General features: G+C 25.1%; 2 protein-coding genes across 2 annotated transcripts; one reads left to right on the top strand and one right to left on the bottom strand.

Moving 5' to 3' along the window:
• Positions 1-2,198: 2,198 nt before the first annotated feature.
• On the bottom strand, positions 2,199-13,804 carry LOC126907095 (phosphoglycerate mutase 2-like). The gene is made up of 5 exons (XM_050688142.1): positions 13,567-13,804; positions 5,191-5,295; positions 4,498-4,730; positions 2,602-2,872; positions 2,199-2,444 (listed from the first exon to the last, which is right to left on the bottom strand). The coding sequence occupies exons 2-5, from the start codon at positions 5,291-5,293 to the stop codon at positions 2,272-2,274; spliced, it is 780 nt and encodes a 259-aa protein (XP_050544099.1). The 5' UTR covers positions 5,294-5,295; positions 13,567-13,804; the 3' UTR covers positions 2,199-2,271.
• A 4,885-nt stretch (positions 13,805-18,689) lies between these two features.
• On the top strand, positions 18,690-19,187 carry LOC126907166 (uncharacterized). Its single transcript, XM_050688270.1, has one exon. The coding sequence runs from the start codon at positions 18,690-18,692 to the stop codon at positions 19,185-19,187; it is 498 nt and encodes a 165-aa protein (XP_050544227.1).
• The last annotated feature ends 8,375 nt before the right edge of the window (positions 19,188-27,562 follow it).

The raw sequence follows: 27,562 nt of genomic DNA, 5'->3' as shown, positions 1-27,562 counted from the left end.
ATTTTTTCTTACAAATAATAAAACCTCTATTAATATTTATTAACTTTTATAACTAAAATATGTGTAGTAAATATTAATTGATAAAATTAAAAATAATTTGATGTTTATAGCTACTTCATCTTTTTTTAATTACCTTTGTGAAACATTAAATTAGAAAATTACTTATGTTTTAAGTAGTTAAACATCTTTGATTGATATAGTAATATACCTGTATTTAAATTCATCTGTGTAAATATGTTAGCCAAATTTGAATCCAATTATTTTTCATAATAAGTTGTTAAGTTACAATTTTATAAAGTATTTTATTAGGATTTAAAACGTATATCCTGGTATAGAAAATTTTTTTTTTAATTAAAGAAATCGGTAATATTAATTTGAAAATTAATCATTATTTTAATATTCCACGAGTGTTTAAAAAGTTTGGCATTTTACAAAAAAAACGCTTATTACTGTTAACTTTCGATTTAAAATTTTACTAGAATGACCATGAAAATTTCGTCGTAATACGTTGGTTTTTTACCAACAGATTTTACTTCACTTAGCTTTTGAAACATATACCGTTTTTAGTTTAGACACGTACTCCATTCGAATTCGCGTACTACTGTGAGGACAAGCTAACAGCTTAGGCAAATCGGGCATTAGGCATGTCTATAGAACAATGATATTCGCTATGAATAAGATAATCCAGTTTCCAAAGGGGGCTACCACAAAAGGATATTTATTGTTATTTTTAATAAAAATATTGTTGTGGCTTTTAAAGCAAAGTATTTTAAATAATTTTATTTTTTAATATTAAAAATTGAATAGCGTTTACACTCTAAAACATTAAAGCATTAAAACCCTCTAATCTATCTGTCCACTCTATCACTGGTGACCCCGAAGGCGCCTAAAGCGAATGTGATGTAATCCACAATTTCACACGTCATGTAGTACCAGCACTGGTTGGCCTCTTCTATCATCTCAATATATTATTTTTCATATTTGCTTAACATATCATTGGTGCTTATTGTAATTAAATTTATTACAGATTGTACGATTCTTAAAAGGAAATATTTATAATATTTTAAATTAAAAATATAATAAATATCTATTTAAAATAGATATTTTACTACCAAACCTCAATTCACAATTTATATTTATTTTTACATTTCTATAATTAGTCCATTTCCCCAAATTTTTAATAATTTATAGTGTTATATTTTTGTTTATTTCGTTTGATTTATTCTCAATAATTTTTCTTCTTATAAATTTTATTTAGTTTGTTTAGCAACCTGATAATAAAATATTACCGAAAATAGTAATTACAATTCAATATTAATATCAATATTACATTATACTCCAATTTAGCATAATTTTATATTTTTTTTTATTATTTTAATAAATTAATTATTTACACATTTAACATTATTAATAATACTAAAATCAAATATATTGCCTTGTGATTTAGACATTTTATTACATTATTGATTTTTGATATTTAAACTTAAAAGATACATTTCATAGAAAAAACAAATTTATTTAATATAAAGTTAAATTTATAATCGATATCAGCTATTATTAACAATAACTAATTTTAGCTAAAACAAGATAAAACGCCCAATTAAAATGAATTTTTAGTTAAAAAATTTTTAGTGCATTGCACTCTTTTTAGTTTTTAATCATCAGTTAATCATCAGAAAAAATGCAAGTGTAATATTTATATTTAAAATTAATTAAAACAAAAATTAATTCTAGAATCAACTATAAAATGTTACCACCTCAAGATATAATTTTCAAATTTAATAAATAATTTCGAAAAATGATATTTTATATAAATTTCAATATTTGAACATTTTTACAGGAAAAAATTGCTTAAAAGCCACATAATTAATAAAAATAAACTTTATGCATTTTTGTTAAAAATATTTTTATGTTACTACTGGTTTTCTAAAAAATATTCAAATTCAATGATAAATTTATTTTTTAAAAATATAAGAAATCAACAAATTAATTTTTACAATTTTTTATAGTATATTTTGATCATAAATAAATTATTTTTCATTGATACACAATAATAGCTCATTTTTTCAATGCACTTATAAATATTTCAAAAATAACTTACATATAAAATAATGGAAACACAAAAGATGATGATTCTTTGAAAATAACAAATGGGATGCAATAATAATGATAGAAAGGTAGAGAACTAAGACAGAGAATACACAAACAATAGTCATATTTTAAATGTATAATAATTTATAGTTAAGTCCAAATGTATAACAGATTGACTGCTTATCGTGGCATAGTAGTACCAATTGATGCAGCCCTGGCAATTCCTTCTTCAACTCTTTTTTTGTCACCAAGAAATCTTTTCGATGACATCACTTTCATGTTTTCATCAAACTCATAAACAAAAGGAATACCTGATGGAATGTTAATTGAGCATATATCATAATTTGATATCCCTATAAAACACAAAAGTACTGTAGATTAACAAATTATGCATAAATAAATTTATTCAAATTTTAATATGTTTAAAAACTATAATAGTATCTCATTAATTAAACTTTTTGTGTATGAGAAATATACGTAAAATAAAAATTATTATTAAAAAAAAATTACCATCCAAATATTTAACAAGACTTCGTAATACCGTACCATGAGCAACAATCAAAACCCTTTGTCCTCTACGTACATTAGGGGCAATAACATTGTCCCAATAAGGTATTACCCTCTCCATTGTCTCTTTTAGAGATTCTGTAGAGGGGAATTTCTCGTTTAAGGAATACGATGCTGTAACTATTTTAGGATTACACCAGATTGCTTTGTAATACTTGTGATTTGGTTCCATTGGGGGTGGCAGTACATCAAAACTACGTCTCCATACTTGAACCTACAATAAAATTGAATGATTAAAAAAAAAAACTTAAATTTTTTATAGACATCAAATAAGATCTATTCAAATTAGGTTTCTTTGTGTAGTAAAGAAAGTTTCTTTGTGTAGTAGAAAAACTTTTGTACAGTTAAAAATTCATACAATAATAAATTATAAATTTTGAATAGAATTATGTCTTTTTAATTTTCGTGTGAAATACTTAAGAGTTTATATAAATTTACTATAGGTATATATTATAGTAAAAAAAAATTTTTATTTTGAAGGAGATAACCCCTATAAAAATTTAGAACACAATTTTAAATTAAAATAGAAAAAGTGTGCATGTATTCAATGTATTCAACTAATTATAAATACATAACAAAATTTATAAATGAAAATGATTCCCTGCTACAATGATGAATTTAATTCATAAAAATTGTATTTTTACAATAATTCAATAACTTCACAACCCACTCTTTTTGGATATTTTAAAATCAAAACTTAATTTAATTTAAACTAATATATAAAAATATAGTAATTTAAACTAATATATAAAAATATAGTAATTTAAGAATAATTAAAGTTATAAAATCAAATTAGAAATAAAATCTTCAATTGTAAAAATTATACATTATAAATTGATAGATTTTTGTAACTCGACTTATAAGAAGGAATAACTGTACAAAGGTATTATTATGATCATCACAGGAAATAGTCATGGAAAAATGTGTTTCCCATTAAAAAATAAAGTAATATCGTTTAGAATAGTATACATTAGTCTTAGATAAGGGAGGCAAAATATATTTTTCAGTCTTATAATACTAAATTCATTAAAATGATAATTTCACATCTATGAACAAAAAATATGCGTGTTAATTACAAAAAAATTGTTCATTTGATACGAAAATTGAGTCATAAAATTTTCAAAATAGTAAAAATAATAAAAAAATTACAATGCAAACCTATTATTATACAGCCTACAGAGAGATTATACTTCTATACTTGTACAAAAATATTTAAATGATTGATTTATCAGGTTTTAGGCATTTTTATATTTTATTAAACGCGTAACAACAGAATATGTCTACAATATTGAACTGGTGTAACAAATTTTTAAATGTTATTTAATGTTAGAAAAGTTTTGCACTTTCGACTGGTTGTAATTACAAGTAAGTACAAAATATGAAATACGTTTAATTTTTAGAAAAATTGGCATCCATTTATTTAATTAGTTATTGGAGTTGTTTTTACCAAATACGCTGTTTTTCAAAAATATCAATATATTTTAACTAAAAATTATATGAATTTAAATTAATCTTAACATGTAAAGAAAATTAGTCTTCTTCTTTTTCCTCGCCTTAATCCCAACTACTTAGGGTCGGCCAATGTAAAAATAAAAAAATTAGTATAGTAGTTCTATATTAATTTTAAAAAAAAGCTATATGACTTCAATCTCAACATTTAAAAAAATTGCATTGATCTACGTTTTAGATTAAAAATAAACATGCAACTACTGAGAAACATCTGACTGGAATGTGACGCCTGATAATTTGTAACTATTTGTAAAAAATCGTAACAATTATTATGAAACGTAATCATTTATTAATTTTATTGGTTTACTCCATTATCGTTTAACTTTGCACCTGTTTTTCTCCATATTTTTCAGCTAATTCAGCCTTATTGTAACCAGTTAAAGCACCATAATGCCGTTCGTTAAGTCTCCATGATTCCTCAACAAGTATATCAGGCTGTTCTATGTGATCAGTGATAATCTTAAGGGTTTGATGAGCTCTGGTGAGAAGTGATGTGTAGACTCGGTCAAATTTGTAATCAAATTCTTTTAATAAACTACCACACTCGCGAGCTTCATTCACTCCTAAAATAAAAATTGCTTTCAATATTGTTTTCACTCATAATTATATAACAAGGATATTTAAGGAGCCATTTCTTATTCTAAAAAATATATGATAATTTGGCATCTCAAAAATAAAAAGTAATTAAATATGTCGCTAACAACAAAAAATTCATATAACTTAAAATGTGGTTATTGAAGTATATATTTTGTAAAATCTAATGCAATTATATTATACTTAATGATAATAATTTTAATACAAGCTTATTACTTTTTTCATTAATTTTTTTTTTATTCTTAAATGATTTTTAAATATAAGAATATTTTAAGAACACGAGAAATTTAAATGACCATTTCTACGACATAACATAATCATAAATTATTTCTAAGTTCACGAATATTATCATTTAAAACTATAAAACTATAAAATATTTTTATACAACTCATAAAATTACTTTATTTAAAATGAAATCGATTATATTACCTCGGTCAGATAATAACGAATCGTACCAACCACAAAACACGTTATTTTTGGACCATTCACTTTCCCCGTGTCTTGCCATTACTACAATCCTCCGTCCTGTCATTTCTGAAAATCAAAACATTTTACTAGGGAATTAGGTATTTAGAAAATAGCAATATCTACCCAAATTTATTTTTTACATGATATTGATAGTTTTTCATCAGAAATATTAATATTATTAACGATCCTAATCACAAAAATGAAAGGTTTTACTTAATTTTACTTAAATGTTAACAGCAATAATCAATTATTGATAACTTAAAAAAAAATTTAATAATCGTATTATTTGGAAAAGCTGTGATATGATGTATGAACATTTTATATTATATATTTGATGAAAAATTTTTTAAGATCTTTCGATGCTCCTAGTTTTCTTCAAATTAGGAGCACTGAAATTAATTTAACCACCATCACGCTTCAATATATAAATACGGCCCCGTTACAAAGTTAAAATTTTATTGAAGACTTTAATAATAACCAAAAATAAAACTAAAAAAAATCAATAAAAGATGCACTTTAGATTTGTCAATAAGCATTCTAATTAAAACCAGTGACAATTAAGCAAAAGAAACCAAGACCAAGATAATAATATTATCGAAATTTTTCCAGCTACTCTAATAAAATATTTTTACAGTCTATACTTTTTAAGCAATTTTAAAGCTATCATAACAAAATTAGTTTTTATTTTTAGTTAATTACTTTTGTAGTTATAAATGTTTGACACTATTAACATAAATAACTATATTTTACTAAAGCAGCTCCATAAAATAAAAAATAACGTTCAAATGAAACGTAAAAAATGTCTAGATCCAAAAAAAATAATAAAACAATAAAAATAATAAATAATGTAATTATACTAAATTGAACCATAAGACACAATTTGTTTTTAACTTCCAATTTAGAAAATAAATGTGCTATAATAGACCTGAAATTTTAATAATTTTTATAATACCACAATATAATTCTCAAACTATAAAAAAAATGATGATATTGGATTTATGACACCCATAAAACCCCTGAACCGCCAATGAACAAATTTCATGATCTTATACACTGACGCTGGATTTAAAATAATTTTTCCTTTCAATGAAGTGTGTTTAAAAGATTTACTTCGATAATTTTAAAAGAACTGTGATCAAATAAATGATATAAAATAGTTTACTTTAATTACTCATTATGAATTAATTTTTTTTAATATGTTGGAATGCAATAATAACTGAGTAATTTTTTTAACGCTTTTAATCGTAAAAATTATAAATTAAAATTAAAGAGAAATCGCTGTTAAGATTCCACATATTTTATAAATTAACCTAAGGCAAATAATGCACTGCAAAACTATTTAAGCATAACAAGTTTAAATATATACATTCTTGAATTCAAGACGACTTTGAATAAATCATTTTTTTTTTATTCTAAAAGAATTAATCACCTTAGATATTTTTAAAATTAATGATTAGTATAAATTATAATTTATATAAATATAAAAAAAGAAGTACAATATATGTTTAATTCTAAAACGAATAATTTTATTTCAATTAAAAACACTATGACCAATACTGATATAATTTAACAAAAATTATTATTCTATGTATAATTTCTATAGTTTGAATAATCAAACAGTTAAATACTTATCAACAATATTTTGTTGAATTCTCCAAAAGTGTCCCGTTTTTAATATAATTTTAATATACTTGAACAATTTAACATTTTTGAAGTACTTTAAACAATTTCTCTGTCATTCAACGTTAAACTATTTTTAAATACATTAGGTCTGGAATTCATGCATTCCATAACAGAAGACAATTTTTATAATGTGTTCACTTTTATTTACTCAATGACTCTCCATCAGACTGCCGCTGTTATAACAATTATTAGTATTAACCGGTGTTAAGATAAAATAGAAGGGGAAATATTTAAGATGCCTTTGATGTTGTGGGAAAGAAAGCCGGTCCGAGCAAATTGTGCATACTACAATTATGCTAGCAGATAAGATTAATTAACTGAAATAGTATATCGTAGTTATTATTATTAAGTATAATAATAATTATTATTATACTCTATATTATGCGGGGCAAGTTCGAGGACGCCCGTTTGAGGAATTCCATTTCAGAGGCAATCACGAACAAAATAACTAGAGGCATGCAGAAGAAAACCTTCAATGTCATTGAGGCTTTAAAAAATCAGATTCATCTTAAGTAAATCTTAAGTTAAGCATTTCATAACAGACTGATCGAGTCATGATAGCATATGACTTAGGAATCACTATCAATTATATTTTAAGTACTTAAACTCAAGTTAAAACGTACAGTTATTAACAAAGAAAACTTTAAGTTCAAAATAAAAAAGTAATTATTTGTAGGATTAATAATAATACTTTTGAAATATATTTTATTATTTTCGAAGTTGATAGCTATTTTTAATTTATTGATTTGCTTTCTACCCTGTAGTGAACTTATTTTTATAAATAATTTTTTAGATAAAAAATTATGAAAAAATTAGAACGCAATTCGGTTTTGATTATGTTAACACATAAATTGTTTACACAGTAACAATTGAAGAAAATATGATTTCTCACCAGATGTGAAATAATGTAAAACTTATGAATATTGCTCGAACTTTAAATAAAATTTTATAAACAGCTGAAATTTATTCGATAATGTTATGGTTTATCCAACTTAATATATATTCTTAATTGATATTGAACTTTTATAAGCCAGAAATCTAACTTTAATAAAAAATTGAATATTTATTACAAAACTACTATAAACATAAGATTAAAATGTCACTTATTTAATTTCAAAAATTATAAATGGGTCATTTAGGTGGGCATCGTTTTAAAGAATTTACATTGTATAAGTATAGATTTAATATGAGTCTGTATTTTTAATTATAATTATTGTAATGAAGAACTATTAAATATTTAAATAAATTGTGACTTATTTTCTTTACATTTTTTTTTTCATTTCATTAAAAATTATACAAACAAAATATGTTGCTTTATGCCATGTTGTGGTTTTTCTTTTTAACGTAAAATTAATACCGTGTTTTTAAGGTTTTAATATGTTTTTACATTTAAATAATACACTAAATTAATTCAATTAATTTTAAGTGTTTCAATAACGTAAACTATATGCTTGCAATCAATATATGAATAACGCACTTGAATTGAATAAAACGCGACACAGCAATAGATATGTTTATCCCCACAAGTCATTGTGGATAGACATATATTGTATATAGTCATTGAATCACAAATCATAAAAAGTTATAGATTTGTCAATATATGCGGGACCACTATATTTGAGGAAAATCTACTTGATATGGCATTAGCGTTTTTGATAATATTAAAGACATTTATGAACCAAAAATACATAAAATACGGTACTTATAATCCCATATTTGTAGTTACACTTGGTTTCCACTTGTTTTCACATTATTAAAGAATTTTATTGCAAAAATATGTTTTGCGTGCTATTGATATTTTGTTCATCAATTATCCTATTTTAGTTTTAGAATATCAAACTTGGTACTCTGAAATTTTTCTTGTATTATAGTACTGAAACAGATTAACTATTATGTTGTTGTTCATTAAAAAGCGTATTTTATTACTATTGTAACGAGAACTTAAAAAAATGTGCTGTATTATGTAAAATGAGATATTGGTACATAAATTTGCTTATTATATTATTTTAATTTGTTTGGTTGAGAATGCTATCACACTACATATGAAAAAAGGAAAATTCATGCATGGATTAATGTACTAAATATGATTCAGGTCAAAAATAGTTAACTTTAAAACATAATTATTTTTTAAGATTCATTATAAACATTTTAATGTAATTATTTTTTTATAAGTAATTTTAATAACAAATAAAGAGTATTCCCATATATAATATTAAATGTTATATTTTCACTTTTTTAACTAATTTTCCAATAAATTCCAAAAATAAAAAATACTGACATTGGGATAAAAGACATCAATTTCGATTATAAAGTAGTAAATCGTATTAAACAGCCACTTACTAATACTTCCCTAATAATACTATCAGGAAAATTGAATTATATTAAAATACTACAAATTGACAAAAATACTTTCTATAAATTATCATCATTATAAACACAAGTGTATTTACGCCAAAGACAAAATTTTTTTATAATAACTATAGTTTAAGTAACAGCTATAATAACTTAGATAGTGAACTTATAGTCCTATAAAAGTTCATGTATTATATATATTAGAAAATATGTCAAAAATGCATTAAAACCCAAGAAATATATCCTTAAAAACCAAAAAAAGACCTAAACATGTAAAATTTTGTGTATATTCAAATATTAATGATTTAAAAATTTGTATTTGCTGTAGTATGGAACGAATTTGATGGACTATTTTTATATAATTGTTAAAAAAATTATGCTAATACTTAACAAATACTTAATAAAATATTATTTTGATAAAATCTCATTTATTTAGTAAATTTTTAGAATATATAGTATTTTTATTATTAAAAGGATTAAAAAAAATTAATAATAAAATAACTTAAGTTAATGTAATTCAGTTAGTAAATAACAATAAATGTTAATTTTTAGCTATTTAAAAAAAAATTTTATCCCAAATTTTTTTCTTGATAATTAAAATTACATATAAACGGTAATTTTTTTAAAAATTATTATCTAAAATATAAAATAAAATAACAATTTAAGATATATTTATAAAATATTTTAATTTACGATGTATTACTATATTATTACATCTTTTTTAACAATTATTTTAAGTTATTCATTAATGAATAAACATAAATAAACATTTTTTTTTAAGTATCCTTGCAACAAATTTTATACAATTTTTATGAAGTTATTTTGACAAGTTATCACATAAAGAATTGTTATAATATAGTCTATTTAATAAAAGTATTTAAACAAGTGTTCAATAAGACAGAAAGCAATCTAATATTAGATCAACTATGTATTTTTTATGCTAATCAATATTGTCTTTAAAGCGAAAAAATTATTATTTTACTAAACATCCTTAAAAATATATTATATTTGTAACCTTTTGGTAAAAGTCAATATGGGAAATAGAGTCAATACCTTGTCCTTTTTTAAATAAAGAAGTAAGAGCTCTAAATCCAGTTAATAACGGAAATAAAACAATATAAAATAGAACCATATCCATATCCATATCTACAATAGGAAATTAAAACCAAAATTTGCTCTCCTGAAAAATTACAATTATTTTATATGGTGTCTTTTACCGCCGAGGTACAAATATATTAATAACAATCATTAAGTTTCATCATTTTAAAAGCTGTTTTTAAACTTTTCAATAATTGAACAATTATATTCAATAGTTTAAGCCAGTAAAAAATATAATAAATACTTCAGACTCTAGAAGTAAAAGTTTACCATTTGCTCGTAAATAAGGTCGTGGGCTTAAGATGGATTCTTTTTTTGTATTTTTTTTTATATTTCTCCGTGAAAATTGATTTTTATCTGTATCACGCAACAGTCTAGGGCGGATATACTAGGTTGGATTACAACTATACGTCAGATATTTTTGTTACTTTGCAAAAAAATGTATTAAATGTCAGCAAATTTCCTATTATTTTAAATCTAAAAATTTTTTATATCAATTTCTAAATTATTTTTTAGTATATGTTTGAAACACGTTTAATAAGAAACTATGTTTTTTCTAATTTTCAAATATTAAACATCATAACAAAAACATAAATTTTTCTTTTTAAAACGTTAGAAAAAAATATTGTTTTGTGTTTGTTATTTAGTATAAAACAAATTACGATCTCTTTGCCTCACATCACACATCATTTAATTAATAGCATGATCTACTACACTTTTAAAAAGGTTTGAGAATTAGTATATTTCATTATCATAAAACATAAAGTTGATAATTCAAAAGTATTTTAACTTACTAATAGTTAACAAGTAAGTATAGAGGTGGTAACGTTAGAAATTGAAATAAAAAATATGACCTAAACACTTGACGTGATTTTTATTTTCCTTCGCGTATATAAAAACACCGTATGTTGTTCTTACGAAAGGTAGTTATGATAACTAAAATAATTTTATCTGAAATATACTATTACGATCGCTTTAATGATAAGATAGAGTCAAAATACCTCGTGGTAATAATAACTCCAATGGGTTTCTTTAATACAGTACTGAACTATAGTTTAAGCTGCGAAAGTGATAATTTCCAATAGAAACAGGATAATCGTGATTTAATAATCATTATTAATATAATTAATAAAATTTAAAATTGCTACTTGAATTTTGGTATTGGGTAGTATTCTTAGTAATTTACTCCGTATAATTTATTATGAATATAATACATGCTTGTAATTTATCTACTTATTTTTTTAATTTTTCCATACCATACCAAAAATTGTGAAATAAATCAAATTAATAGTCAAACAATGAAGTATGTTGAGAAACAGGTTTTTTCCAATGTTTGACAAATGAGTACCCACATTTAACTTTTTTATGTACAACAATATCTTTAAGCCTTATTTCACTAGGTGCTTATCTTAAAACCACCTACAATTACGTCAATTAGGCTTAGTTTATAAGATAACTAATAATTACGATGATTTATAGGATAAAGAAATTATTTACTTGTTGAGTCATAAGGATTAACTAAACATATTCAAAAACTAAATGTAATTTATTCTTAAAACGTTAAAAATATTTCAACTCATTTGTGATTTTTGAAGTTTCAAAAGTGATAGTACGAATTCAATTTTATAAGTTCAGCTATTCTTTTCAGATATTTTTTCGAACTTAGCTTAATTTAAAATAAAATTTTATTGATAGTTGATAAATTCTTCGTTTTTGACATTGAATGGTTCTTTCATCAGTGTCAACTTTCGATCTTACAAGATAAAAATTATAACTACTAAGTTTTTAATTTGAACATTATATCAGCATATTACATCATTGAGGTGTTGCTTATCTAAATATTATCCTTTTAAAAAATAATAAATAGAGCATTTCAAAATAAAATATTTTGAACCCATTCCGTCTGCATCTTAATATAGAACTCTTTTAAAATAATCATTCAAAAGTGGTCAACTATTAAAGTGTTATTAATTTATTATTATAAATATATTACATCAAGTACATTTAACATTTATAAATAAATGAATGTTTAAATGTAAAATATTATCTTTACAAACCATTAACTTGACAGTACATTTTTTATAAGAAATAAAACTATTTTTAATTTTAGTTTAAATTAAATTTTTTATTAATTACTCTAGAGGAAAAAATTAAGTTGATAAAAAATATTATTGGTAAGATTCTGTTAATCCAATAATACAATTTCACTAATAAAAAAATAAACTGCACTCCCTCTTATGTTCAAATATTTAAGACTCGGTTGCTAGATGATAGTGCAGGTCAATTTCCAACGATTGTTTTAGTATTAACTGTTTTTGATTATGTTTTAAGTTAAATAATATTTAAAAAAATTTTAGTATAAAAGAGTAAATATGTAACTACACATTTTAGCTCTCTATCAATGTTTGATATAAATAAATTTATTATCAAAAACTGATACAGTAATTAACTAGTGTTAACAAACATATTCTAATAAATTTAATCACGTTTGAAGTGCATACAAATAAAGATGTACACAGTTAAACATGAAATTATTAAAAAATACAGGTTAATTATAATGTATTTTTAATATACGATTTAATAGATATGGTGAAGAGTACTTATTTGCTAAAAATTTATCCAAAAAAATAATACAACAAAATCATAACTAAAATACGACTTTAGCTACAACTAATTGACGTGATACCAATGAATGGCTTTCTTTAACGCTACTAAATCTATATAATATAATACAAAAAAAACTATTGTGATTTTATTTTGAACAGATTGTTTAGCCTAACAAAAAAAAACATAGAATTTAAAAAATAAAATTCTCATTTAGTCAACTAGAGCGAGTTTCTTGTATCAAAATGAAACGTTGGAAACTTTAGTATCTATTTCTGTATGATATCATATAGTGAATATGAATAATCTTACGACGCAACCAAACTAAGATTAAATTTCAATAATATAATTAAATTCCGTTTATATGTAACCAATAGCAACGGATTATAACCAAATATTAGACATATTACTGTTCAAAAGGCAGTTTTACAAGCATTAAATTAAAAAAAAGTACATTTTGATAAAATAAATCTATTAAAATATTAACTAAGTAATCTTGGAAAAAGTCTAACATAACATTTATGATTCTAAATAGCTAGTTATTATGTATAAAGTACATGCGATAAAAAATAATTAAAATCAAAGTACTTTTATACTTACTGAAAACGCTGATCGATGATGATAAATAACAATATTTGAAGTGCGTGGTGAAAACAAAAACAAGAAACTGAATTATGGACAACGTGTGCGTTTGTTTTGGTTCGCGGGTTGCAGCCCCGCCGCTGCAGCCTTACTATGTATAGTGTCGGTGTCCGCGCCGCTGTCTGCTATGTATCTGCCTTTAATCGCAGCTACGTTTGCTCAAGCCGGGCCAACAATAATTCCAATACTAAACACCGGCGACGACCGACGACGATCGCGGCGGTGGCGAATCGGTAGCGGCGGTAGTAGCAGGCGGCTGGCTCAACATTTATGACGTTTCATGTAATGTTTACCACTGCCACCCGCCCTATGGATTCTCAACGATGCAACACTGTGATCCGTTGTAAATCTGTATTATTCAAATAATGATAAAAACATATTACTTTTCTTTGTAATAATTATTGAAATAAATAATTTGTAATATTCTTTGAAAGAATAATTTAAAATAAATATTTTCTTTTTAGAAAAAAAAAATATAGAATTTTTCATTCTATATATGATTATAGTCAAATAAATATGCACGATAACTGATATATTTTCCATAAATGTATAAAAAAAATAAAAGTGGTAGCTTGCGCCATAAATGATAAAAGGTCGTTAAAAAACATTTTTAAAATATAAGTACAGTCTAAAACGTCCTGTAGGACTAATGTAAATTTTGAAATTTATAGTGCTTTAAACATGTTTAAAACATTACAACCCTGGTTAATTATACGAACAAACCAAACCATATTCCATCTCTATGACATAATCATAACTAAGAACATCGTGAAACACGAAAAAAAATATATATAAATCGTCATTGTCAGGAATTAATCGAATATTTTTTTGTTAGAATGATAATAGGTATTTTTTTAAAAATAAGTTGAAATTATATTTATTATAAGTACAGAATGATTAATTTATCATGAACCACTTAATTAATTGAAAAATATATCTAATTGAACTAATCAGCGTTAAAAATGTAAAAAAATTCCTCATTTAAGAAATTAAAAAAATATTTCAAAATTATGCTATTCTAAAAAAATAATATTTTCAAACATATTTTTCTGCAATTAAAACTGATATTTTTTAAACACTGATCCAAATAAATCAATAATAGACTATACTAGAAACAATATTTCTTTGATATACTTCTTTTGAAAATCGATGAAAACCTAAGTACAGGAAATGTTTGAAAAAAACACCCACGCATATCAAATTTTTTTTTCAACTCAATTTTTGAAAATGTTCCGGAAGGCTAACTACTTTTATCTTATATCAAGTCAAAGTTATGATATTGATGTCAACCAGAGTTAAATATCATCTATATTTCTACATCCTCTACTTTGAACTTCGTTTCTTCTGTGTGGCAACTTCACTGTTAGGGCTTTTTTTAAATTTGTCAATAATAAATTATTTTTTAGTTAACCCCCAACTTATAAAGGTATCCATTTTTTTTATATTTTTTCATATGACAATATACATAATTAACTAGTTTATTTAAAAGATAATAATCTAATCAAAAAAATTACTGATTGGTAACAACTTTTGAACGAATATTTCAAAGTTATTTACATTTTTAAAACTATGCGAGAAAAATAATGCTGCCGAGGCATGATAGTGATAAAATAAAATACCCACGTCTCATTTCCAGATATAATTTTATATTTTTAAAAACTTATTTATTAAATAAGTTTGTTAATTTTGTATTTTGATAAAGTTGGATCGTGTTTAGTACGAGCTAGGTATATTTTAGCATTGATGCGAAGCTGAGAAGGTATTCATTTTACTATGATGTGTTAATTATTTTTTATGTGTGTGTCTGTCACTACTTTTTCTCAACTCTCACTAGTCTAGTAAATACTCGTTTTTATAATAAGTAATCATTTCAAAAAAGAGGTGATAGAAAAAATCTAATCACAGAATTAAAATCGACACAAAAATTGGTTTAGACAATTATATTTTGGTCTCTGATGAAAATTCCTTACACATCGAAAAATTTATTTATAATTAACAATTTATTTTTAAAGAGCATTGCATCAAGCTCTTTAATTTTTATGCACTTATACCATAATAATAACAACTACTTTATAATTATTTATAATAATTCCATAATTATTACAATACTAAATTATTAAATACCAATTTCATACTATATTTAATTCTTCTTCTTGGAGTTCCTTTCCTAATGGAGGTTACAAATCGCCACATAAATCTGGATTTTCTCTCGGGCTTGCTCGAACATAGATCGCCGCTGCAACCAAACCATTGCCTTAGATTTTGCATCCAATTTTTTTTAGGCCTTCCTCTACTTCTTTTACCACATATCTTTCTCTCTAAAATGAAATACAGAATTCGATATTTCTGCCCCCTCAATATGTGTTCAAAATATCGTAACTTTTTTGTTTTGATTGTCTTTAATACTTCCTTATCTTTGCCTATTCTTCTCAGCACTTCCAAATTTGTGACGCGATCTACCAATTTAAAATTCTTCTATAACACCACATTTCGAAAGCTTCTATCTTCTTCAAATCACTTCCTTTAAAGTCCAGGCCTCCACTTCAAATAATAATATGGAAAGCATTTTCAAACCTTATATTTAACATTTAAACATATTTAATTGCTATAATAAATATTTATTCATATATTACACTTATAATTCATAAAACTTGTAATCAGGATATAGATAACGATATAAAAGTTCATTTTGCTTTTAGAATAATCCACTAATTTCTTAAAATTAAACACTATCTACAGATTTTCACAGAAACCTTTTTTTAAGATAGTGATTTTAATTACTGTCAAATATCATCTATACTTGTCCTAACTATGCCATATCTACACTGTGCCTCGGGTCCACTATGTTACTGTTTTTGATACTAAATGTTATACTTAATAATACTTAAGTTATGGGACATAGAAACAAAAAATTTAACAAAAATTAAAATAAACCAATTATTGATAGTCTTAATAACACAGGTCATAAAATTTTGGTCATAGATAGTTTATAAATTTTTTTTTAATTTTTCCCAGATAGATATATTTTATTAACTTTTTATATGGTCTTAGTTTTCTTTATCAATATTTTAACCACACTTTAAATATTTGTAAAATTACGTTTTTTTCATACAAAATGTTAATTAAAAAAAAAATTTTTTTTTAATGGTACCAAATTTTAGTATCATTATGATCATGAATTTGTGTATATTTTTTAATAATTCCGTAAAGTTTCAACTTTAAAATGGACTGTAAAATTTGAGTTTTACAGAATTTTTAAAGTTATATTATATTTTTATATTTATATTATAAAAATATTCTTACTATAATGATTTATATATTAGTCATTATAGGAATTTGCAACACAGATTCGTCTTGAATATTTAATAGTATTTTTTTTCTAAATTGTTTAGTAATTCTTTATAATAATGGGACCTTGATGTATTATGGCTATATGAACTATATTGTGCGGTTACTTTAACCGAACCCATCTTTAAATACTACCTTATTACCAACCAATTGATGCAGTTATTCTAATTAAACGAACTTAATAAAATTACCAATTAAGATGGTTAGTTTACTATAATATGTTTCTCCCAACTATATAATTCAACCGTTTACCATACAAAAATAATTTTTTTCCATGTATTCACTAATTTGTGGCTTAAGACACTTTTAAAAAATTAAATATTCAATTTATCATAAATAATTATGTACTGAAATCTTCTAATGAAAGTACTTTTGCAAGTTAAGTCTTATTTAGCATAAATTAAATACCAACTGTTAAATAATTTAAGCCAATAAAATATTTTTGGCTTAGTCTATTCTAGTTCTATACACCTAATTTAGGCTATAACAAATACTATGTAAGATGATTATTCGGAAAATAGAAGTACAATTAACTTTTTAAAAACTAACGTATTAAAAAAAGTAAAACTCAATTAAATAATTACATAACTTCATTTTAGAGTTTATTTCATAATACATTGTAACATTAGATGTTCTAATTTTTCTTTTTATAAATGTGCAAAAAATATTGCAACTTTTTACAAAGTAAGGAAATAGGTAAATTGTTACAAGCAATGAGAAAAATAGAAATCCGTTTTTTACTTACTGAATGCTCTATGTATAATATTATATTATATTTTAAATATTGTGTAGTACAAGTTATAAAATCTAAAACTTGTTTTAAACCAAAAAGTCAAAAAAGGAGACCACTTGTATCTCCTGCCCTATGTACTCCCTTGGTTATGTCCTTATATTATGTTTGGTATTTATAGATCACATGAAGCACCATCCCTTAAATTCGTTATAAAACAATTTTTATTTTCGTACTTATATAAACTTGTTGTTTAAACTTTATATTATAGAATATAATTAATACAACTTCTAAGTAACATTAGGTATGAATAAAATCACGTTATTTTTAAATATAATTATAACTACAACAAGACAGTAAATAATTTTATTGAATATATGTTAATGTTAATTATAAACAATTATAAATAAATACGTCTACTTAAAAAATTATCTATAAGAAATAGTAACATTAACATTTTCTGACATTATACCAAAATATTTTATGAGTTTCTAACAAAGCAACATGGTCATATTAGCTGTTTATTTAAAAAGTAAAAATAAATCTTACTATTTATGTTGTTATCATAGAGATAACCATTCGAAGTTAGTTAGACTAATCAAATCATTAAGTAGTTAAACATACTATTTACTTAGTTATTTTTAATATTATTAATATAGTAGTTATAATTGATTTATCAAAAACAATTTTTTTAAAGTCCTTTTAAAAAATGTTGGGTTGAATGTATGTACTCATTAATTACACTTTTAAAAATTTAAGTGCTTTGCTAAACATTCCCTCCTCCAGTGTTCCACAAGGTTCAATCCTATCTCCTCTTCTTTTTTCCATTTTTGTAAATGGCGCAAATTCTGTTTTACAGCATGCTAAATTCTCCTTTTTGCAGATGAATTCATATTTTTTATGCGTGTTACAAATAGTTATTTTACTTCATACTGATCTAGATCGCTTAGTTATTTGGGCTGAATCAATTGGCTTGACTTTTAATACCTCTAAATGTTATAAAATGACTTTTTCACGTATTTCTAATCCTATATCTTCAACTTACTATATTCATAACCATCCTATTTCTTCTGTTCCTTCTATAGTTGACCTTGGGTTTCGTCTTACTCCTACTTTAAATTTTCGACTTCATATTGAAGAAGTATGTTGTAAGGCTCTAAAAACTTTAGGTTTTATTCAGAGAATTTCTCATGAATTTCACCTCTCAAGACCACTAAAAAATCTTTTTTGTTCACTAGTTCGCCCTATCCTTGAGTATGGTTCGGTTTTATGGGATCCTTACACAGCTACCGACTCTATGATACTTGAAAGAGTGCAGCGTAAATTTTTACGCTTTGCGGCTCATATCCTTAATATCCCCCATCCACCTCATGACTTAACTCCTATTCAAAATTTCTTACAACTTCCTTCCTTATCTGCTAGAAGACATGACTCTAATATCCGTTTCCTTTCTAAACTCTCAGCTGGCTTGATTGATCTCCTGTCCTACTTTCTAAATTGAACTTTCGGGTACCTGCTCGTTCATCTAGCTATATTGGCCCTTTACTCATTCCTCATTCATCTTCTAATTATATTTTTCATTCCGCTCTCCCACGTTTAATGCGCATTGCAAATAATGACCCTGATTTTTTATATTCTTTTCATTTTTAATTTAGTCATTTAGCCTTCCTATTTAATATTTAAATTTTTGATTATGTTTAAATTTTTCTTTTTCTTTTTCTCTTTGTCAAGCTTAAGTTATTAATGTTTCATTTTTAGTTATTAGATAATTTTAAGTTGTCCAGTTAACTGTCTAGTACATATTGTATTTTTTGGGCTATTGCCTGTATAATTTATGATAAATAAATAAATAAATAAACAAAGTTAAATACTTAAAACGACTAGAAAAAATTATATTTTTCAGGAATCTATGGGAACAATATACGTTTTTTTTTATTAGTTACGACTAATAATAATTAGTTTTTAACATAAACTACCAAAAATATCTAAATATAAATAAATAATTTACTCAAGTAAAATAATTGCCTATATTATGCGCCACACTACTGAAAAATGAATTCACTATATTAAACAAGCGATTATTTTTACAACGACATAATTAAACTGATAAATGAAACAATATTGTTGGAAATTATAAAATAAAAAATTGTAATATTCTAAATAATAAAACGATATTTTTACCCTCAAGTATTTAAATTCTATAAAAAAGTGATATATTTTGTTATGATCACCTATCAACTTTGTATACTACTTTATATAAATGAAAGTGAAATTATTTAATCTTATGGGTAATTACAAAACTCCTAAAGATGCTTCTCTTTACTTCACCCACCCACACTTAATCTTATATCTTACATGCTCGTCAATACCAACGTTTTTTGCACAACTGATCCTAAATACTTAAAACTTTCAGCCTCTCCTATCACGTTCTCGTTTATTGTCATTAATCTCCTAATTTTGTACATATAAATATATGTACTTTCCCGTTATTGAAGTAATATAATAATCTGTCATTTTACTTGAATTTTATGACATTCTATTCTAGGAAAGTTCAACATTTAGTAGAGTATATACATTTGCATTTTGTGCAATTACCAATGATTGTTCATATAAATCAACGAAATTTTTATCTTCACGTAACTCCAAAATTTGTTTTTTGTTGCATTAATCAACATGGTTCTATATTCAAAGTAGATGACTGCATGTTAATTGATAGACAGTTTACAATGTTTAATATTTTATTTAATCAAACAACTACAACAATGACTTCGAATCTAGCAAACTGTAAAATTAGTCCCTTTGCTTTCTGCTGCTACTCGTTTTTTAAAACTTTCTTTAAACGAATTAAGAACTTTCAAAATACTTGTAAAATGAGTTTTGAAAAATTGTATACTCTTATGTTTAGAAACCCATCTAGTATCACTGTGCTGTGGAATTTTGTACTTAGTTTCTTGAAAAAAAGCATTATGACGGAAAGTAAATACTGATTGAAATCCATAATAGCCTCTAACAAGCCAATTATTTCATCTACCTTTTAAACACTTTTAGTAACATTAACTAGAATAAAATTTAATCTGTGAGCATGACAATGAATGTATGGATATAGATTTCGTGCTAAAGCTCTTATTTTTGTTTGTACGCTAGAAATTCTTACGACATTACTGAGGTACTATCATATGATTGACTAACACATTTTTTTATGTCTATACCCGATTTTTTTAAAAATAATATCAATGCACTAAACAGTGCATGGGCATGTAATTCAGTTTATTCAATAAACCCTAAAAATCTTTCTTTAATTTTTGAATTATACAAATATCTTAACGTGATGACATTGCCAATTTGTATCTTCAGTAGAATTGATTTTTCGATGTTCACGTAATCCGATGTCTTGTCGAGCGCAGTATAAAATGCATCGTTTTATACTTGATAGGGGTTTCTCTATATTTTAAAATTTGGTTTTTAACTTGTGATTTATTTGAGATGAAACTTTGCCAGTTTTTTTGGTTGACAGCAATAAGTTGTATTTTATAACAGCATGTTTATGCGAAGTAGTATGTTCATGTTTTTTAGTAATATTACTTATATTTTTCCAATCAGAGTATCCATAAGTAGTTAAAGCATCTTTATCCAATTGATATTGTGAAATCGTAAAAGAAAAATAACGATAAAAATAACAAAAAACGGCATTCATCTTAATTGAATACTCCAACTAAGGGTATTTATTATACCATTTGCTTTGAAAGCAACGTTGTTTAACAGAAATAACTGTACGATGAAAACTGATAACTTGTTACACAGTACTTTCGTCGCAAATTGAGCTTATGTCAAATTTAAAAAGTTCATTTGAATTTTTTTTTAAATCTAATTTTTAAAATTTAATTTCTATGTCTGGTGTACATTGCTCGAGAAAATCAATTTTTGGTGGATCGTCTCAATCCAAAAAATTTTCAGTCGCAGCCGATTTAAATTTAATGATAGGAACTTAAAACCATCTATTTATTACTATTTAATCTATTAATTTGGGACATTTACATGAGCAAATTTAAAAATTGCTTTTCTTAATATTAATTTTAGATAAGAACATATGACAAATATTATTCGTTTATAATTAACATGCCATTTAGTAATAATGGAATAGTGGAGTGGTAAACAACGCGCGTTTGCGATTTAAATCATGTTACAAAAATAACGACAGTTATGTAGCTACACAGCATTAATTTCGTGTACATTTCAACCTTAAACGACATGAACCATTATGGTCAATTAAGACTCATATAAATAGTGTTAATCATAATGTCGATCACCTAATAATAATAACTTTATAGTATACTGATAAACAATTCAATAGGATTTTAGGGACCGATCGAGTGCTGTTAAAAGTAGAGAAACCCCAGGGTAAGGAAATGGTCGTTAAGTTTATTAGCATAATAAGTGTCATGCAATCACCCAAAAGACACCTATATTTGTTTATGGGATATTATGATCCAAAAAGTAATAATACCAAGAAAAATAAAACATTTTAACATTTAAATATTTTATTAAAAAATTCAAATTATATATGATTTGTTCGATAAGAAAATCTGGGTAGGCCCGGACTACCTACTGGCTACGCCACAACTTGGGTTCTCCTTTGTCAATCTCGTGCTCTATATACTCTGTTTTACTCCTACTTGTTCTTAATCCCTTTCTTTCAAGAGCTAATCTTCATATCTCTAGCCTTTCATTAATCCCTTCTACTACTAACACTATGTCGTCAACGAACAACATGCACCACGGTACTTCCTTGTATTTCTCAACTTATTTATTTATTTACGCCCGAAGGCAAGAGAGTGTACAAAAAATTCAATAAATAGTTAACTTAAGATTACGATTAAGTAATATAAAATAGATTTTTAAACAAAACGGCACTATTTCGTTACTAAATATAGAGGCAATGCATTATTAAAAAAAAAAAAACAAAAATAATGAGTATAATTATAAATTAAAGTTCAAACATAAATGACTAAGCTTAGATTCAGAATCGTAATTAAAGTCAAAGCTATCGAGGTTGTTGCAATAACGAAGCATACGACTTTTGGGTTCATTAAAACTATATGTTTGACTGTGTTATGACTCATAAAAAACAATTTTTGATCTCGTAAAAAAAGTTGGAATTGACAAACTAATTTTTTTAAGTATTGAATATTATTATTTAAAATTTTGAGAATAAAAGATGCATCATTAAATTTTTGTCTGGAGGAGAGTGAATGTAGACCTCACTTCATTGCAAGTTTCTTTGTTGAACAATTTGTAGATAAATAACTTATGTTCAGAGAAAGAGAGATCAACGGACAAAATGATACCCAAATCTTTAATGGAATAGACTGAGTTAAGGACTTGATTATCAAAAGAATAATTATGCATAACAAGGTTTTTACGTCCAGTGAAGGATATCTGAGCACATTTATCGATGTTTATTAATGAATTGTTATCTTTACACCACTTTCAGAAACGGATAATATCATTTTGCAGCTTATAACAATCTTTTAATGAGTTAATTACCATATACATCTTAAGATCGTCGGCAAAAAGGGAATAATTACAGAAACAAAACACGCACTTTAGATTATTCATGAATAATAAAAATAATAAGGGAGATAAATGTCCACCCAGTGGTACATCAGATAGTACACTAATAGCAGATGATACTTGGTCTAAGATTTTGACCGGAGTTTTTCCGGTTAAAAAGGAGCCCCCCATCCATGATAGTAATGGGTTACCAACGCCAAAGCATTAAATTATATTGGATTAAGAGCATAAATATTCTTTCTACTTTTTTCACATCACTCGTTAGCATCATCTTATCATCACTTTTTATACACCTTACATTATGAAAATCTATATATTGTATTTCTCTTACTTTTGCAAGTCTTTAGACTTCTCTCTCAATTTCCACCACCGGATACTCGATTTCCTCCTGTACTCTTTCTGTTTTTGTATATTGTCTTCCGACTACACCACAACTCCATTACCATAAGTCCATGATGTGAACTTACACTCTCGCATAGGATAACTTTACAATCTCTTACTCACATTACGTTCTCTTTTTCCACATAAAATAATCAATCTGTGATATATTACTATTATCTATCCACTATTTTTAAGTTATATAATGTTCTTCTCTCTTTTTAAAATAAATATTAACAACATCAAGATCATATGATACTGCGAAATCTAGGATTTCCTGGATATCAGCCGAATAGTTGTCCGGCTGGTATCAAATACTTAATTTTTTAGGCTTTCTTCGTCTCTAACTACTTCATTTCCCCAGCGTACAGTTTTCTCAGCATACATCCGAGATGGGGACAATCCGCCTAAATTATGTTCAGGATTCTTCATACTATTTGACAAAATTTTACACCGGCTGTTGACATGACGAAACTTCATTAGTCACCTCTTACGACTGGTAGAAGGTGCGGAAGTATTGTTATCCTTTATCCACAAGGATACACATATACTATTATATAACTATATTAATTCAAGACTGTCAACCAAAACGCTGAAAAGTATGGATCATTTGGCATAAAATAATATAACAAAAATTGTTTACAATATATTTTAAATTAAAAAAAAATTTGTATATATTCTCTTAAACATTTACTCAAGAATAATTTTTAATTCTTAATAAAGGATAAAACGGAGTCCAAGTTAATGGTGTAAATCAAAACATTAATACTGCTAAAATTTATTACTTTCTTTATTTTCGCTTCTTATAATAAAAATAAAAAATGAAGATTTTTTTAGATTCTAATATTTTATATATTTTCAATTGTTTGGTAATTTTTAAATTTGTCTTAATGATATGAAAAAAGACTCAATATTTTCGTTGAAAAATTATATAACCTTATTTTATATTTTAAATGCATCCAGAATATTTTTCCGTGGGAGGGTCCATAATATGTATATATAGTTAGAAGTTTAGGTTGACTTTGTATTTGTATACATGATCATTTTTAATTAGTCATTCAATTTCTCTTAAAATGATATTATGCTGCCAAAATTCTTTTTGATATTTTTTAGATTCATTTATTTCTTGACTTATCAATTATTAAATACAGTTTTAATCCATTCCTTATACTTTATAAGTGTTACAACTTAATTTTAGCTTCGATGAGAAGTTGAGAAGGTATTAATTTTACTATGATGTGTTTTTTTTGTGTCTGTTACCACTTTTTCTCAGCTCTCACCTAACCGATTTCTTTGGGAAATCTTCAAAAAAATTACAAATTTAAAAATCGCTAATTTTTGACGTTTTTTCACTTTTTTTACTTAAAATTGCCATAACTTTTTTAAAAAATTTCACAATTATAATTTCAGTATTTTGGTTAAAAAAAAATACAAATGATGTTTATATATTTTTTTATTGCTTTAAATCATCAGTGAAAACAATTCTTCTTCTTTTCAAAAATGAAATTTAAACTTTTACAAAATAAATCATCATCTTCATCACTATCATCTAATAAAAATTTTTTTTTAGGTTCAATAATTTTATTTTATCTTTCAGATTGAGTTTCAATTAGTCGTTGCAGTAAATCTTCTAATTCTAAAATTGCTTTCTCTAATCCTTCTCATACCTTACTTCGTTCGCATTTCGTTAAAAATAGGAATAACAATAATATCATAATAAAAAATGTTATCTAAGATTAGAATTTTGTATCGATAAATATCATTTTTCGACTTATATCAATTCTATATTCATTATATTCATTCCTGTTGTATATTTTATATACTGCTGATATAACTACTACTACAAATAGATTAATTGGTACCTATACTGACGATGCGACCATACTAGCAAACTAAACCAGCCCTGGCAAGCCAAATACGTACAATCTTATTTAAATATTTTTTCAAAGTGGTTAAAAAACTCAAAAATAAAAGTAAACCAGACTAAATATATTGCTGTTATCTTCCCTTTACGACTTCTGGACTGTTCAAAAATAATCATTTACAATAGCTTAGTAATACTTCATCTAAAAGAAGTGAAATACTTTGGATAAATTTTCAACTATAGACTGACGTGTAGCCCTCATCTTAAATCAAAATGAAAACAACTAAATAACTGTATGCACATACATTCACATTATTACCAGGGCTCCTTGGTTTGTAACTAATAATTAACTACACAACAAATTAAATTTTAAAACCATGAATAATCATATAATCCTACAAAAAGATTTGGCAAAATACTTAAGAATGCATTTAGACTCACGTTTTAATTGGAAACATCATGAACGTAAAAAAAGTTTACAAATAAAACTAAAAATGAAAAAGTTATATTGGTTGATCGGAAAACATTCCGAACTTTCATTAAACAACAAACGTCTACTTTACGTGGCTATCATCAAACCAATATGGACTTATGGTATACAACTGTGGGGTTGTAGCAGTAAGTCTAATATTGATGTTATTCAACGATGCCAAAATGTTGCTCTCTGTACCTTCGTTTCAGCTTATCGGTTTGATAGAAATGACATAATTCACCGTGATATGTTTTTGTCAACAGTAGCAGAAAAAATTAAGAGATTTGCCCGCAAACAAGAGGTTAGATTAACAAACCATAGTAGCACAACAGCCATTCAATTTTGGGCAACCCCAAAGACTTCAGACGCCTTAAACGTTATTAACCATATGACTTTGTTTAAAAATTAGTTTTTAAATTAGGTTAAGGAGTCACCTCACTGGAGATGTCACTCCACATACGTGTATTATTTATTAATTGTTAGAAAACTATTTTTCATGTACAATTATTGTAAAATATATTTATAAAGATAATTCTATCGTTTAAATAATAAAGTCATTTGGTAGTTAAAAAAAAAAAAAATATATTAAAACTATAAACAAATCTGCAACATTGTTCTGTATAAGATATCATAGCAAACTATCAAATCATCCAAACAATCTAACTCCACTTGATACTATAATACTTCCCTACAATCCAACCTGACAACTTAAGTATATCTGGTGCAGAGATCAACTAATAATTAACTGAGAAAAAAAGGAAAGGGAAATAAATCAACACATTTATATTACTTATATCTAACATTCTATAAAACTGTACTATTAATGTGAGGAGCTCTAAAGTAACCTATACATTTATGTTAATCNATTTTTTTCAGCTCTCACCGAACGGATTTCTTTCAACGATACGTCAAAAGATCACAAATCGTATCTAGTTGAAGACATTACCCTTCAAAATTGAAAAAATTTCCCTCGTTCCCCGTAAATGGGGGAANAAAAAATTTCCCTCGTTCCCTATAAATGGGGGAAACCTCCAAAAAAATTACAAATTTAAAAAAAGCTAATTTTCGAAATTTTTTCAATTTTTTTTACTAAAAACTGCCGTAANTGAAAGTTTTTCAATTTTTTTTACTAAAAACTGCCGTAACTTTTTCAAAAATGAACATATCAATATAATTTTTTTTTTTATAGATGCTTGATGTCTTTACCTATCATTTGGTATATTTTTTTTGTAAATCTGACACTTAACCTGCCCACAGGGGGGGATTTAAAATGACAACTTTTTCACAAAAAATTAACTTTTTCAACTTAACTTTTGAAAATGTTCCGGAAGGTCTGACACTTTTATATATATCTTAAATTAAAGCTAATGTAATGTACTTTAATTTGAAAAAAAAAAATTTGACCTCTGGACTTGTCTTCATGGTGAAAACGGCTACCGAATGCTATTTTTGTGTGAAAATTTTCGATTTTATAATTTACATTTTTTACTTAATAATGCTATAACTTTTTAAAAAATGTATGGATCAATACAATTTTTTTATGAGAAGTAGTATTTATATACATCTTTCATTGGATATACTTTTTTTTTAA

Source organism: Daktulosphaira vitifoliae, unplaced genomic scaffold (genome assembly GCF_025091365.1).
Source record: "Daktulosphaira vitifoliae isolate Bord-2020 unplaced genomic scaffold, ASM2509136v1 Scaffold_5, whole genome shotgun sequence".
Classification (NCBI taxonomy): Eukaryota; Metazoa; Arthropoda; class Insecta; order Hemiptera; family Phylloxeridae; genus Daktulosphaira; species Daktulosphaira vitifoliae.
The sequence above is the reverse complement of the archived record's forward strand: the minus strand, read 5'-3'. Positions and strand labels throughout refer to the sequence as shown.